Source organism: Chiloscyllium plagiosum, unplaced genomic scaffold (assembly GCF_037043375.1).
Source record: "Chiloscyllium plagiosum isolate Xiang-an unplaced genomic scaffold, Cpla_swu_hap1 HiC_scaffold_43, whole genome shotgun sequence".
In the NCBI taxonomy this organism is placed as follows: Eukaryota; Metazoa; Chordata; class Chondrichthyes; order Orectolobiformes; family Hemiscylliidae; genus Chiloscyllium; species Chiloscyllium plagiosum.
In genome coordinates, this window is record NW_028270181.1 from 8,176,241 (window position 1) to 8,189,770 (window position 13,530).

The 13,530-nt window shown below is 45.5% G+C and overlaps 1 protein-coding gene across 2 annotated transcripts in view; it reads left to right on the top strand.

Moving 5' to 3' along the window:
- Positions 1–13,530, top strand: part of mcu (mitochondrial calcium uniporter) — a 159,346-nt gene that overhangs the window by 121,568 nt on the left and 24,248 nt on the right. For both annotated transcript variants that reach the window (XM_043679129.2, XM_043679131.2), the window contains exon 2: positions 10,952–11,024. In XM_043679129.2, the coding sequence (XP_043535064.2) occupies positions 10,952–11,024 (73 nt within the window). The remainder of the gene's footprint in view (positions 1–10,951; positions 11,025–13,530) is intronic.

Here is a 13,530-nt window from a genome sequence, read left to right on the forward strand (position 1 = left end):
TATTCTGGGGTGCAAATCCAGTGCCTTAACCCTTCGAAGGCCTGAAGACTGATTCATTTTGGCTTGTTAGCATTTGTCCTTCAGTGGGGTCTGATTCCAGGTCTATTGACAGCTGTGTTTAAGCCTCTGAATCCTCGTTTGCTGTTCCTCTGTGGATTACTGCAAACTGCAGTGCAGATCATGACTCATTTCAGAGAGAGATCACGGACCTTGTTACTCAGGTTCAGGCGCCTGAGCTCCACGAGATTAAAGACACCAGGAATGTTTATACTGGAGAAGCAGGAGGTGTAGGGAGAGACTGCTTTGAAATTTTTAACGATGTAAGGGCTATAACAAGTTGCATTGTTGTAGCATCCTTCAATGCAGTAAAGAGGAGGCTGGTGTAATGCTAATCTCATTGGGCTAAGTAATCTAAAACCTCAGGCATAGAGCATGGTGAAATTTGAATTCGGCAAAACTCGGGAATTGAAAAGCTAGTTAATGGCAATCAATAGGAACAGGAATGGGAGTAGGCCCCAATGGCCCCTCAAGCCTACTCCTTCGTTCAATAGGATCATGGCTGATCAACAGGTTAAGTGAAGTGTTCAGGAGGTGATGTCAAAGGGTGTTATTAACATGACCAAGAGGGTGGGTTTAGAGGTAAAAGCTGTAAGTTGGAAACTCAACTAGAGAGAATCTATCCTTTTCCTCCTGATATTCAGTGTCATTACCATTGCTGAATGCCCATGATCAGAAGTGAACTGGATTAACCATGTAACTATAAGTAAAAGAGCAGGGCAGAGGCTGCCTCCCGACTCCTCGAGCCGACCCACGAAGGACAATGTACAAGTCAGGAGTGTGATGGAATACTCTCCCACAACACTCGAGAAACAGTGCACCATGCAGCCTGCTTGATTGGCAGCAGATTCACAAATATTCACTCCCTGCAGCATCCAGTGCATGTCGGCAGCTGTCCATACCATCTACAGTTTGCACTGCAGCAGTTCCCCAATGCTTCTTTGATAACACCTTTCAAACCAGTGAGCTCTCGCCCCGAGGAGGAAAGTGGCAGCATGTACTTCACCTCCAAGCCACTCCCCAACCTGATCTGGAAACTTATCGCTGTTCATTCACTGTTACTGTGTCAAAATCCTGGAGCTTCCTCCCTCTCTGTGTGCCCACACCCCGTGGACTGCAGCGGTTCCAGAAGGCAGCTCATCCCCACCTTCTCATGGGCAGTTAGGAGTGGGCAATAAATGCGGGCCCAGTCGGCTGTCCTTTCACAGGATGTGTGCATTTTTAGAAAACTGGTCAGAAAGTGTTTTCTGATTCTGACATACCCATGTAACACAGGCTGGGGCGTTTCAAAAGTAAGGCACGACTCACTTGCTGGATGTGAGAGATAAAGGGAGATCTGTCTGTGTTACTTTCTCAACTCCGATTATATGCCCTGTGGGGCCATGTCTCCCTGTGGCTATGGCGTGAACAGTGAGGAAAGAGATTCCGGAATGGTTTGATAAGATGCTGGGTACTTCCATATTTGGAAATAAGAGTAACAAATCCATTTGGTTTGTTTTGGTACAGTTTGGGTGTTTTAAGGAAAACTGGCTGCTCGATGAATAGGAATCGAGTTTGAAAATAAACCATCGTTCTCCAGTTCTGAGAATGGAATGCTTTGAGGTCAAGTTTCCTTCGCTGTACAATGTTTAATTTGTAATTGTTGTCTTGGTGACGATGGGAAAACAGTCTGAGGGCATTCTATTTTTTCTTCAGTCTTGGCGCAGGAGGTTTTGTTTTTAATGGGAGTGTGGTAACTCTCTCAACATTAAAAACAAAAAAAAGGAACCATAATTGGCCATTCAGCCCATCAAATCTGCTCTACCATTTAATATGATCGTGGCTCGCTCTCTCTCTATCTCCACACTGATCTTCCTCTCCCTGTGTCTCTTGACACCTTTAGCTTCTAGAAATCTCTTTCTTTCTTAATTTTATTCAGTGATAAATATATTCACAACCCCCCTCCCCTCTTCAAGCCAGGAGGAAATATCATCCCTGCATCCAGTCCGTTCAGCCCTGTCAGAATTATATATCTGTCAATCCGATCTCCTCTCACTTGTCTTATACCCTCATGAACATGGACCCAGTCAACCCAATCTCACCTCATAACACTCATCAAGATGGCAGCAGCATAGAACTGACCTGTCTCCTCAAAATCTATTGTTTCACGTAGACGTGGCTATCTGTGTTCTACTCTATTTATCGTGGTAATTGAGGTCAGATTAACATGTTGTACAAGGTGATTCAGCTCATACTTGTTAGCAGTTAATACTAACAGCCATACCTCCGTCTGGATCTGTTTCGTCAGGATTCTATCCATCAAGGATTGGGCCCACAGCCGGCTCCCATTGGTTGGTGAGAGAATTCCCACCACGTCCCCTCCCTTTGCTGTGCCACTTGTTTTGATTGGGGTCATTGCCCAAGTAAGCAGCTTAATGATGTGTGGTAGCAACTGAAACACAAGCTACCATTTTACAGCTTCCCCAAGCTCTAGGTGCATGGAGTATATTGGAGCTGGTGAGAATCTGTGCGGCGTCCAGTGTTCACGTTCCACACGTCTCCCTTCCCATCATCTGACCCTGGCAACATATCCTTCCACTCCCGACTCCCCCCTTGGGTTTGTTCCTATTAAATGCACAAAAGTTATTCACCTCAGCTATTCCCTTGGTAGCCAGTTCCACCTTTGCTGAGTGAAGACATTGTCCATGAATTGCCTATTGAATTTATTGTTTGCCACCTGTAGTTTGAGTCAATCAATCACATTGCTGTGGGTCTGAAGGCATGTATAGGCCAGACTAGGTAAGGCTGGCAGATTTCCTTCCTTAAAGGTTGTTAGGCAACCTCTGTGGTAAACCTTTTTGCATTAGTCTGGCATTTTACTCCAGATTATTGAATTCAAATGTCACCATGGCTTAGTTGGATTTGAACTGGTCTCCTGGGTTCTGGATTATGAATCCAGGGTGGCACGGTGGCTCAGTGGTTAGCTGGGTTTGACCCCACGTTCGGGCAACTGTGAGGAGTTTGCACATTCTCTCTGTGTCTGCATAGATTTCTTCCAGGCTCTCTAGCTTCCTCCCACAGTTCAAAGATGTGCAGTTTAGGTGGATGGGCCATGCTAAACTGGCCCATAGTGTCCAGGGATTTGCAGGCTAGATGGATTAACCATGAGAAATGTGGGGTTACAAGGATAGGCTTAGGGGATGGGTCTGGGTGGGTTGGTCTTCAGAGGTTCGGTGTGGACTTGATGGGCTGAATGGCCTGCTTCCACACTGTGGGGAATTCTATGATTCCAGTGACATTACCTCCCTGGTGTAGAGGCAATGTTGAACTTGTCTGACCTTAGCTGGTATTACTGTGTACAGATGTGGATGCCACACTGTAGGAAAGATGTGAACACATTGGAGAGAAGAGTGTGCAGAAACAATTTACTGGAGGGGGTCCAGGAACGTGAGCATAGATGAAAGAAGTTGGGCATGTTCTCTTTGCAGAGAAGAGGGCTGAGAGGGGATCTGATAGAGGTTTGCAAAATCATGATTAGGCTGGAAAGAGCAGGTAGGGAGAAGCTGTTCCTACCCATAATGGTAAAAAGAACGTGAGGGCAGAGATTAGAAGTGTTTGGAAAAAGAAGCAAATGCGAGGTGTGAATATAACAAGTAGTTTGGTTCTGGAATGCCCTACCCGGAAATGTGGTGGAGGCAGGTTCAATTGAGCCACTGAAGAGGGCATTGGACAATTACCTCGATAGCAACAGTGCAGGGATATAGGGAAAAAGGCAGGAGATTTGCACGAGAACCAATGCAGGTACACTGGGCCGAATGGCCACCTCCTGCACTGTAACTATTCTGTGACCTTTTGTATCATAAGGTCATATCCTGGATATGAGCATGTCTCCTTAAGATATACTAACCATGTAACATCAACCAGCTAGAAATGGAGAGAAAACAAATTAGCTTGGTACATGATGTGCTTGAGATTTATCTTTTTGATTCCCATTCTCATTAAATGCTGTCAGGTATACACAGTCATTTGGTAGGGCAGAACGTGAGTATTACTGACAAAGGACACATTTTGTTGAAGGTTTTCATCCTGCACTCATCAGGATGGTTTGCAAGAATATCAACTCCAGGGGAAAACCATGATTTATACTGCGTGCGAAGAGAGTGCTGATTGGTTAGCAGGTGGACTGATTTGTAGAGGGGTTGCCATGGAGAATGCACCCAGACAGAGAGACCATACATTGTGCCAATTTCAATTCAACAAAATAGCTGGCAGACTTGACTGGTTAATGTCCCAGGCAGTACTCTGACAATTAGAGAGAAAGTGAGGACTGCAGATGCTGGTGAGTCAGAGTCGAAAAATGTGGCGCTGGAAAAGCACAGCAGGTCAGGCAGCATCAGGTTGGTGGTCTGGGCATTAGGAAGGAGAAAGTGAGGTCTGCAGATGCTGGAGATCAGAGCTGGAAATGTGTTGCTGGAAAAGCGCAGCAGGTCAGGCAGCATCCAGGGAACAGGAGAAGCGACGTTTCGGGCATAAGCCCTTCTTCAGGAATGAGGAAAGTTTGTCCAGCAGGCTAAGATAAAAGGTAGGGAGGAGGGACTTGGGGGAGGGGCGTCGGAAATGTGATAGGTGGAAAGAGGTCAAGGTGAGGGTGATAGGTCAGACTGGGGTGGGGGCGGAGAAGTCGGGAAGAAGATCTCAGGTTAGGAAGGCGGTGCTAAATTTGATGGATTTGACTGAGACAGGCTGGGGGGAGGGGAAATGAGGAAACTGGTGAAATCCGAGTTCATCCCTTGTGGTTGGAGGGTTCCTAGCCAGAAGATGAGGCGTTCTTCCTCCAACCGTCGTTTTGTTGTGGTCTGACAATGGAGGAGTCCAAAGACCTGCATATCCTTGGTGGAGTGGGAGGGGGAATTGAAATGTTGAGCTACAGGGTGGTTGGGTTGGTTGGTCCGGGTGTCCCAGAGGTGTTCTCTGAAACGCTCCGCAAGTAGCCGGCCTGTCTCCCCAATATAGAGGAGGCCACATCGGGTGCAGAGGATGCAATAGATGATATGTGTGGAGGTGCAGGACATTAGGAAAGCTTGTGCCTGAAACGTTGATTCTCCTTCTTGGATGCTGCCTGACCTCCTGTGCTTTTCCAGCACCACACTTTTTGACTCTGACAATTAGAGTCAGCCTGCCTGATTTAAAATTTAAACCAAGTCTCTCTTGTTGGCTTTGGGTCAGCACTTACGGGGACACAGAGTGAATTTGTCCCAAGTTGTTTCAAAGCCAAGCTGCCCGTTCTCTGCCATCATCAGTGGAGCAGATTGGGTGAGACTGCCCTACCTTTACATGACAAACCAGACCCAATGAAAGGCTGACTGCTGCCATGCAGTAGATTCAAATCCTTCACTTCTGAGACTGAGAGCAGTGAGTTCCAATGTCAACCATCAAGAAAGCTGGTGGCTCAATGTTTAGCATTGCTGTCTCACAGCGCCAGGGACCCGGGTTCGATTCCAGCCTCGGGTGACTGTGTGGAGTTTGCACATTCTGCCCGTGTCTGTGTGGGTTTCCTCCCACATTCCAAAGATTTGCAGGTCAGGGTGGATTGGCCATGCTAAATTGCCTGTAGTGTTGAGGGATGTGTAGGTTAGGTGCATTAGTCAGGAGTAAATGTAGAGTAATTGGGTATGGGGAATGGCTCTGGGTGGGTTACTCTTCAGCGTCAACTTGTTGGGTTGAATGGCCTGTTTCCACACTGTATGGATGCTATGATTCTGTAAGAAATGGTGGCGATTGAAGCCCCCTCAGGAAGAATCACTGCAAGGGTTGATGTAACATTGAGCCATGATCTTTAATCCATGACATTTGTGACTCTGAATTAGAACATTTGGCTCAATTGATCTTTTGGCATTCATACTTCATGAGAACCTGCTCCCATCTGTCAGCTTCATGTCCTGCTATTCCATTCTCCCTTGTACCTGGCAACTGCCTCATCATTGTTGGGGTTCAAAGATCCATTGATCCTTTGCAGGTGTTTGTCACTCCTGTCCAAACCCATGCAAATTACTTTCCCCCTCTCAGGTGACAGTGTGACAGACCCTGGTCTCATTAGTGTAAGTTCCATTCCCTGTAGAATGCACACTCTCAGCACCAAATGTCAGAAAATTGAGAATTACTTTGTTTCCACACAATATTGATGTTCGATTCATTGAATATTTTAAAATAACGCTTCAGACAATAAAGCTACCTTAAAATATTAGTGCATCATTCAATATGTATCTGTTGTTTTCTAAATTTCTGTTTTAGTTCCCCTCCTCGCTGGCTCTCCTCCACCCCCAGCGTGTTCTTACTCATCTCTTGCATTTTCTCTCTCTCTCTCTCTCTCTCTCTCTCTCTCTTTCTTTCTCTCTCTTTCTTTCTTTCTTTCTCTCTCTCTCTCTCTCTCTCTCTCTCTCTCTCTCTCTCTCTCTTCCCCCCCCTCCCTCTTCCCCCCCGTCTCTCTGTCTGTGTCTCTCTCTCTCTCTCTTCCCACACACACTCCCACACACACTCTCGCGCGCTCTCTCTCTCTCTTTCTCTCTCTCTCTCTCTCTCTCTCTCTCTCTCTTTCTTTCTCTCTCTCTCTCTCTCTCTCTCTCTTTCTGTCTCACTCTCTCTTTCTCTCTTTCGCTCTTTCTCACTCCTCCTTATCCTTTAATCTCCGTTTAAAGGATTCCGTTTCCCTTGAAGCCTTTGCACCTGCTGAGCTGACTTGCTCGCATTTTAAGTCACCTTCAAGCCAAATGGTTTCGTTGTCAAGAAAATTATTTAAATACCATGATTATTTTAATGCTTTTGTATCCTTCCCAGGGCGAGGAGAAAGAAAATCTATGCTTCCTACCATTAATTCCCAGTCATGGAGTCATCAGCATTGTAACAAGCCCTTTAACCCAACTCATTCCCAAACAGAGCTAGTCCTATTTTCCTATGTTTGGCCCATTTCCCTCTTAACCGTTCATATCCGTGTACTGTCCAAATACCTTTTAAATGAAGAAGGCGTTTGGTATGCTTTCCTTTATTGGTCAGAATATCGAGTACAGGAGTTGGGAGGTCATGTTGTGGCTGTACAGGGGTTAGGCCACTGTTGGAATATTGCGTGCAATTCTGGTCTCCTTCCTATTGAAAGGGTTCAGAAAAGATTTACAAGGATGTTGCCAGGGTTGGAGGGTTTGAGCTACAGGGAGAGGCTGAACAGGCTTGGGTCTGTTTTCACTGGAGCGTCGGAGACTGAGGGGTGACCTTATAGAGGTTTATAAAATTATGAGGGGCATAGATAGGATAAATAGACAAAGTCTTTTCCCTGGGGTCAGGGAGTCCAGAACTAGAGGGCATAGGTTTAGGGTGAGAGGGGAAAGATATAAAAGAGACCTAAGGGGCAACTTCTTCACGCAGAGGGTGGTACATGTATGGAATGAGCTGCCAGAGGAAGTGGTGGAGGCTGGTACAATTACAACATTTAAAAGGCATTTGGATGGGTATATGAATAGGAAGGTTTTGGAGGGATAGGGGCCGGGTGCAGGCCGGTGGGACGAGATTGGGTTGGGATATCTGGTCAGCATGGATGGGTTGGACCGAAAGGTCTGTTTCCATGCTGTACATCTCTATGACTCTGACTCTATAAATGATATAATTGCACCCGCCTCTTACTTCCTCTGGCAGCTCATTCCATGCAAACACCATCCTTTGTGTGGAAAGAGTTGCCCCTAAGATCCCTTTTCTAAATCTTTCCCCTCTCACCATAAACCTATGCCCTCGAGTTCTGGACTCCCCGACCCCAGGGAAAAGACTTTGTCTATTTACCCTATCCGTACCCCTCATGATTTTATAAACCTCCATAAGGTCATCCCTCAGCCTCCGACGTGCCAGGGAGCAGCAATACTTTCAAACCATCTGCCAGTAATGGCAGGACAGCTGGTTACTGGCAGGTTGGAAGTTCCACACTACCCTCGCCCCCATGCCCGCGGTCCTTCCTCCAATTCCTGCCACCATCACAGTTATTCCTCTCTGAAGCTGGGTTTTCGGGTTTGTTTTGGCTACACTCTATACCTGAAGATGAAACCGTGGTACCTGTCTCTGCCTCATCATGGTTGATTTTGATGTGATTTTGTTTTCTGTGCCTACCATTTACTCCTCATGTATATATCTCAGTCACTTCACCTTCCCAGCACCCTCCCACCCATTCCGTGCTCCCCCGCCCCCCACCCCCCCGCATTTGCAAACATACGAAAGCATTGTCCCACAGCTGCTAGAAGTCTGAAATAAATATCGAGAATTCTGGAGACGCTCAGCAGCAACTGTAGAATCACCTTAACATTTTGAGGTGATGAACATCCATCAGGAGCCCAATATTACAGCATGCATGTGTTTAGATTAGATAAGGTCCCCTACAGTATGGTAGCAGGCTCTTTGGCCCAACAAATCCACAACGACCCTCTGAAGAGTAACCCACCCAGACCCATTCCCCCACCCTATATTTACCCCTGACTAATGCACCTAACACTATGGGCAATTTAGTATGACCAATTCACCTGACCTGCACATCTTTGGACTGTGGGAGGAAACAGGAAAACCCGGAGGAAACCCACGCAGACGTGGGGAGAATGTGCAAACTCCACACAGTCAGTCGCCCAAGGCTGGAATCAAACCCAGGTCCCTGGTGCCGTGAGGCAACTGACTCTGTGGCACACTGATGCCTTTGCACTGATCTGGGTTGTCAGCTTTTTGTGTGTTCTTAGTTCTGGAAGTGGGAATTAAATCACCCGCCTTCTGATCAACAGGTGAGAATGTTGGCAGTGGAGTGACTCTGTAGTGTTATTCTGCAGTAATAGGCCAGGTCCCAAATGAATGTTACTTTCTTACCAGACTAGTAGTGGGTGACTGGTCTTTTTAAGTATTGATGCAAAAGGTGAACTTTGGTGGGACATTGCATCTTGCACTCATTAGAACGATTTGCAGGAAATACCAAAGTAAAGGAAAACAGCATTTATATTCATAGAGGAGTGTGCTGATTGGTGCAAGTGAATTCTGGTGGGGGTGTTGCCAGAGACAGTGTCCACTGCTGATGATTGACAGTTAACTGCCAGACTTTGTTAAAAATTTATACCAAGAAGGTTGATCAAGGCTTTGCTGAGAAACAAGCAAGTTTATTCCATTGAGTTTAAAAAGACGCAGTATGTTCTTAATATCTATAAAAATCAGGGCCCTGTATATCAATAAACGTTAAGTGGCAATACACTCGACTGCACCATGCTGTGAATCATCCGACGTTGACTGTACACACTCCGGATTATTCAGTGATTGGGAAACATTTGGTGTATCTTCTGAATTGTCCTGCTAAAGGCAAAACAAAAATCTTTTGTCAGCACTTCTCAAGATCTGTAGGACCAAATGGCTGATTCTCGTTAACGTCGGGAAGTTTTGTCATTGTCACGCGTCGGATTTCCAAATTGTGCAGTGCCTTCTGTATTCGCAGCCATTATGTGAATCTCTTGATTTATATTTTATAGTGGGCTCATTAACCCCACACACTTACTCAGCCGCTCGCTACAGTGTGCTGCTGATCAATGTGCAGGTTCAGCAATGTTCCAAGCAGCTTAACGATGTTTGAAGGAATAATGGCTGAGGATGATTTGAGCTGGGCCTTTCCTCACTGCAGCCAAGAAAGTTTTAACTGCTCAAGTTACTTCGCCTGGTGCAGAACAGCTTGTGGCGTGACTTTGCTTGTATCTTTTCAAACTGCTTCATCCTGAGTGTCCCGTCACCTTCTCACTTGTGATCTTGTCGAGACATTTAACAATGACAGGTGTCGATAGGGTGAATACTGAGACCGTGTATCTCCAGGCAAACGGGTCTAAATCCAGGGAAACAAAGGCTCTTCCGTTTAAGACAGCACGGGCTTGATGGGTAGAATGGCTGTAATGATTCAGTAGTTCTTTTCTGATCACTTTCTTCTCTCAAAGAGTCATTGGTCTTTGCAATTCTCCAACCCCGAGAGCATTCGAGGCTGGATCGTTGAACAGAGTTGAGGCTCAGTTAAAGTTTTGATTGACAATTGACTCAAGGGGTTTCGGGGAACAGAGAGCCAAGTGCAGCTAAGGCCGCGAGCAGTTCAGCCACAGTCTTACCAAAGTTGAGGGACCTAATCCTACTTCCTATGTTCCTGAACCTCATGCTTCTGAGCAATCGTAGAATCCCTGCAGTTTGGAAAGAGGCCATTCACTCCATCGAGTCCACACCAACCCTCAGAAGAGCATCCCCACCCCCCCACCCAGACCCATATACCGTTACTCCATATCTTTCCTGGCTAATGCACCTAACCTGCACAACCCTGGATACTACGGACAATTTCCCACGGCCAATCCATCTAACCGGCACATCTTTGGACTGTGGCAGGAAACTGGAGCACCCAGAGCAAACCCACACAGACACAGGGAGAACATGCAAACTCCACACAGACACAAGGAGAACGTGCAAACTCCACACAGACAGTCACCTGAGGGTGGAATCGAACCTGGGTCCTTGGTGCTGTGAGGCAGCAGTGCTAGCCACGGAGCCAGCCAGTAAAGATCATGGGTTTAAGTTTCAGATGATTTTGGACTTGGCATTCTGCGACTAGAGTCCAGAATCGGAGAGTTGGGAGCCCTGTCATGTATCTCGATGTTTAAACTGCTCACAGTATGAGAGCGCTGTCTACTCATGTAGCAGCTCCATCTCGCATCTCCCTCGGGTTCTGTCTGTGTCACCAGGACTGAAAGTTGCAAGAGTCGATTGTTACTTCACTGAGGGGGTCTCGTGATGCTCAGAGCTGTGCCTGTTGAGAATCATGCTGTTGTACAGTATTTTGTATATCATCCTAATCTCACTTAAATCGCCCCCTGCTCTTGCTTTTCAGGTATGCCAGAGATTCCCAGTATGGCGCAATCAGAGAGTATTTTTCTGCTCCAGTAGCTTAGTGACCTCTAACGGTGAGTAACACAAAACCCAATCGGGGGCTCATCTATGTTTTTGTTTCTCAAAAAGCCTCTTTGATTGCTGCGATGATTCAGTCAAGGGCTCGACTGAACAGATGATGCTTTAGCAATGAGCAGTTCAGAAAATAGAGAAAAACCTGCACTTCTATTAAAGTAGAAGTATAATGTATAATGTTCAAGACTGCCAGATGTCTCTAGCCACTTTATGGCCATTGAAAGACAATCAACTTGTACACAGCAAGATCCCAGAGATGATAATGTGACAAAGACCAGATCATCATTTTCTCTGATAGTGGTTGAGGGATAAATATTGGTCCAATTCTCCTTTTCGAGAGATTACTGTCATATAAACTATGGGGTTTATGTGTTCATTTTTAATGTTGTTTGTTATGAATTGGGTTTTCTGTGTGTTTGAAGTTAATAAGTAACTTGTAAGTATTTCTGTTGTCATGGTAATTTCTGTTTAAAAATAGGTTTTTGAGCCCTGAGTGAATGGGTTTTGTGCAATATTGATGGACTTCTTTGTTTATTTAGATGGTTTTGTGACCAACATGTGAAATACTGGGGCCTCAAGGGTTTGTTGGACACTTTGGGGAGTCAGTACGACGAGGAGAAAGTGAGGACTGCACATGCTGGAGATCAGAGTTAACAAGTGTGGTGCTGGAAAAGCCCCACAGCTGGTCAGGCAGCATCCGAGGAACAGGAGAGCCGATGTTTCAGGCATTGACCCTTGATAAAGCACTTATGCCTTAAACCTCAACTCTCCTGCTCCTCGGATGCTGCCTGACCTGCTGTGCTTTTCCAGCGCCACATTTCTTGACTTTGGGGAGTTGTTTGTTTTTAATCATAAGGAAATGCCCATCGCTGAGAGAGACTTTGAGTTTCACTTTTGACTTTAAGTAGGCCAGACCTCCTAAAGATCTTGGAAAGGATGGCAGAATAGAGCAGAGCTTCTGAGAAGGGACGGATTATATAGTGAGCCAGCCTATCTTAGAGTGAAGAACTAGTGTTAGTCATGGACCAGATGTGTTGGAATAAAGCCCTGAATGGCTTACTTAAAGCTGAGTACATTTAAGCCAGTGTGTGATATATCCAGGAAAAAATTGGAATTCTAATCCACACGTTGAAGTCACAAGTGACTTAAACCTACTTAAAAACGTAACATACAGGGACTCTGGAATAAGTGTTATGTAAGTATAAAATTGTGCATTGAGTAATATACCTAGGGTTTTGGGTCTCATGCTAATGCTGTTTCATTTATTTTCAATTTATAACAGTGTGTTTTGGGAATGATGGGATTATAATTGGGATTATAATTATGATGTAATTATACTTGGGGATTAATGGATTGCAGTGGTTCAAAAAGACCGCTCATTACCAATTTCTCGAGGGCAACTAGGGGTGCACAATAAATGTTGGCCCAATCAGCAACACTCACCTCTCATGAATACATTTTTAACATACTTTTACCATGTGTTTTAAAAATCTTTGTGAATTATTAGTCAATAGTTTGTTTTATTCTATTTTATCATCATTTCCTATGTAATAAACTTGTTTTATTGTCAAAGCATTGCGTGCTTGAGTTTCAAGGAGAAATTGCTGCGTTAAAACCAAAACAAATCATAGATTCATAGAGATGTACAGCATTGGTCCAACCCGTCCATGCTGACCAGATATCCCAACCCAATCTAGTCCCACCTGCCAGCACCCGGCCCATATCCCTCCAAACCCTTCCTATTCATATACCCATCCAAATGCCTCTTAAGTGTTGCAATTGTACCAGCCTCCACCACTTCCTCTGGCAACTCATTCCATACACGTACCACCCTCTGAGTGAAAAAGTTGCCCCCGTAGGTCTCTTTTATATCTTTCCCCTCTCACCTAAACCTATGCCCTCTAGTTCTGGACTCCATGACCCCAGGGAAAAGACTTTGCCTATTTACCCTATCCATGCCCCTCATAATTTTGTAAACCTCTATAAGGTCAACCCTCAGCCTCCGATGCTCCAGGGAAAATAGCCCCAGCCTGTTCAGCCTCTCTCTTCAAAATAGCTGACTTATCAATGAATAATGTCTTCTGGCACGTAATATCACTGAGATCTTTTAGTTCCACCTGATGGTGTGGAAAGGGCTTGATTTTAATTTCTCATGTGCGTCTGACAGTGTGGGACTTCCTGCAGTATCAGCGTAGATTTTTTCCCTCAAGTTCTAGCATGAGACTTGAACCTGGAACCCTGTGACTCAGAGGTTAGAGTGCTGCCCACTGAGCCACAATTGAATGATCATCTGGTAGCAACCACTTGTATTTATGCTGCAGCTTTAATACTGCCAAACACCTCAAAGTGTTTTAGTGGAGTGTAATCAAACTCAAAACTCGGATGAAGGTACAGACAAAGATACATTTCACACAGTCTTGGTGGGGGAGTGTGAAGTAGAAAGGGTTACCGAGCATGTCCTAGAGCTTGGGGCATTTATGGCTGAAGGCTTGGCCATTGGTTGTT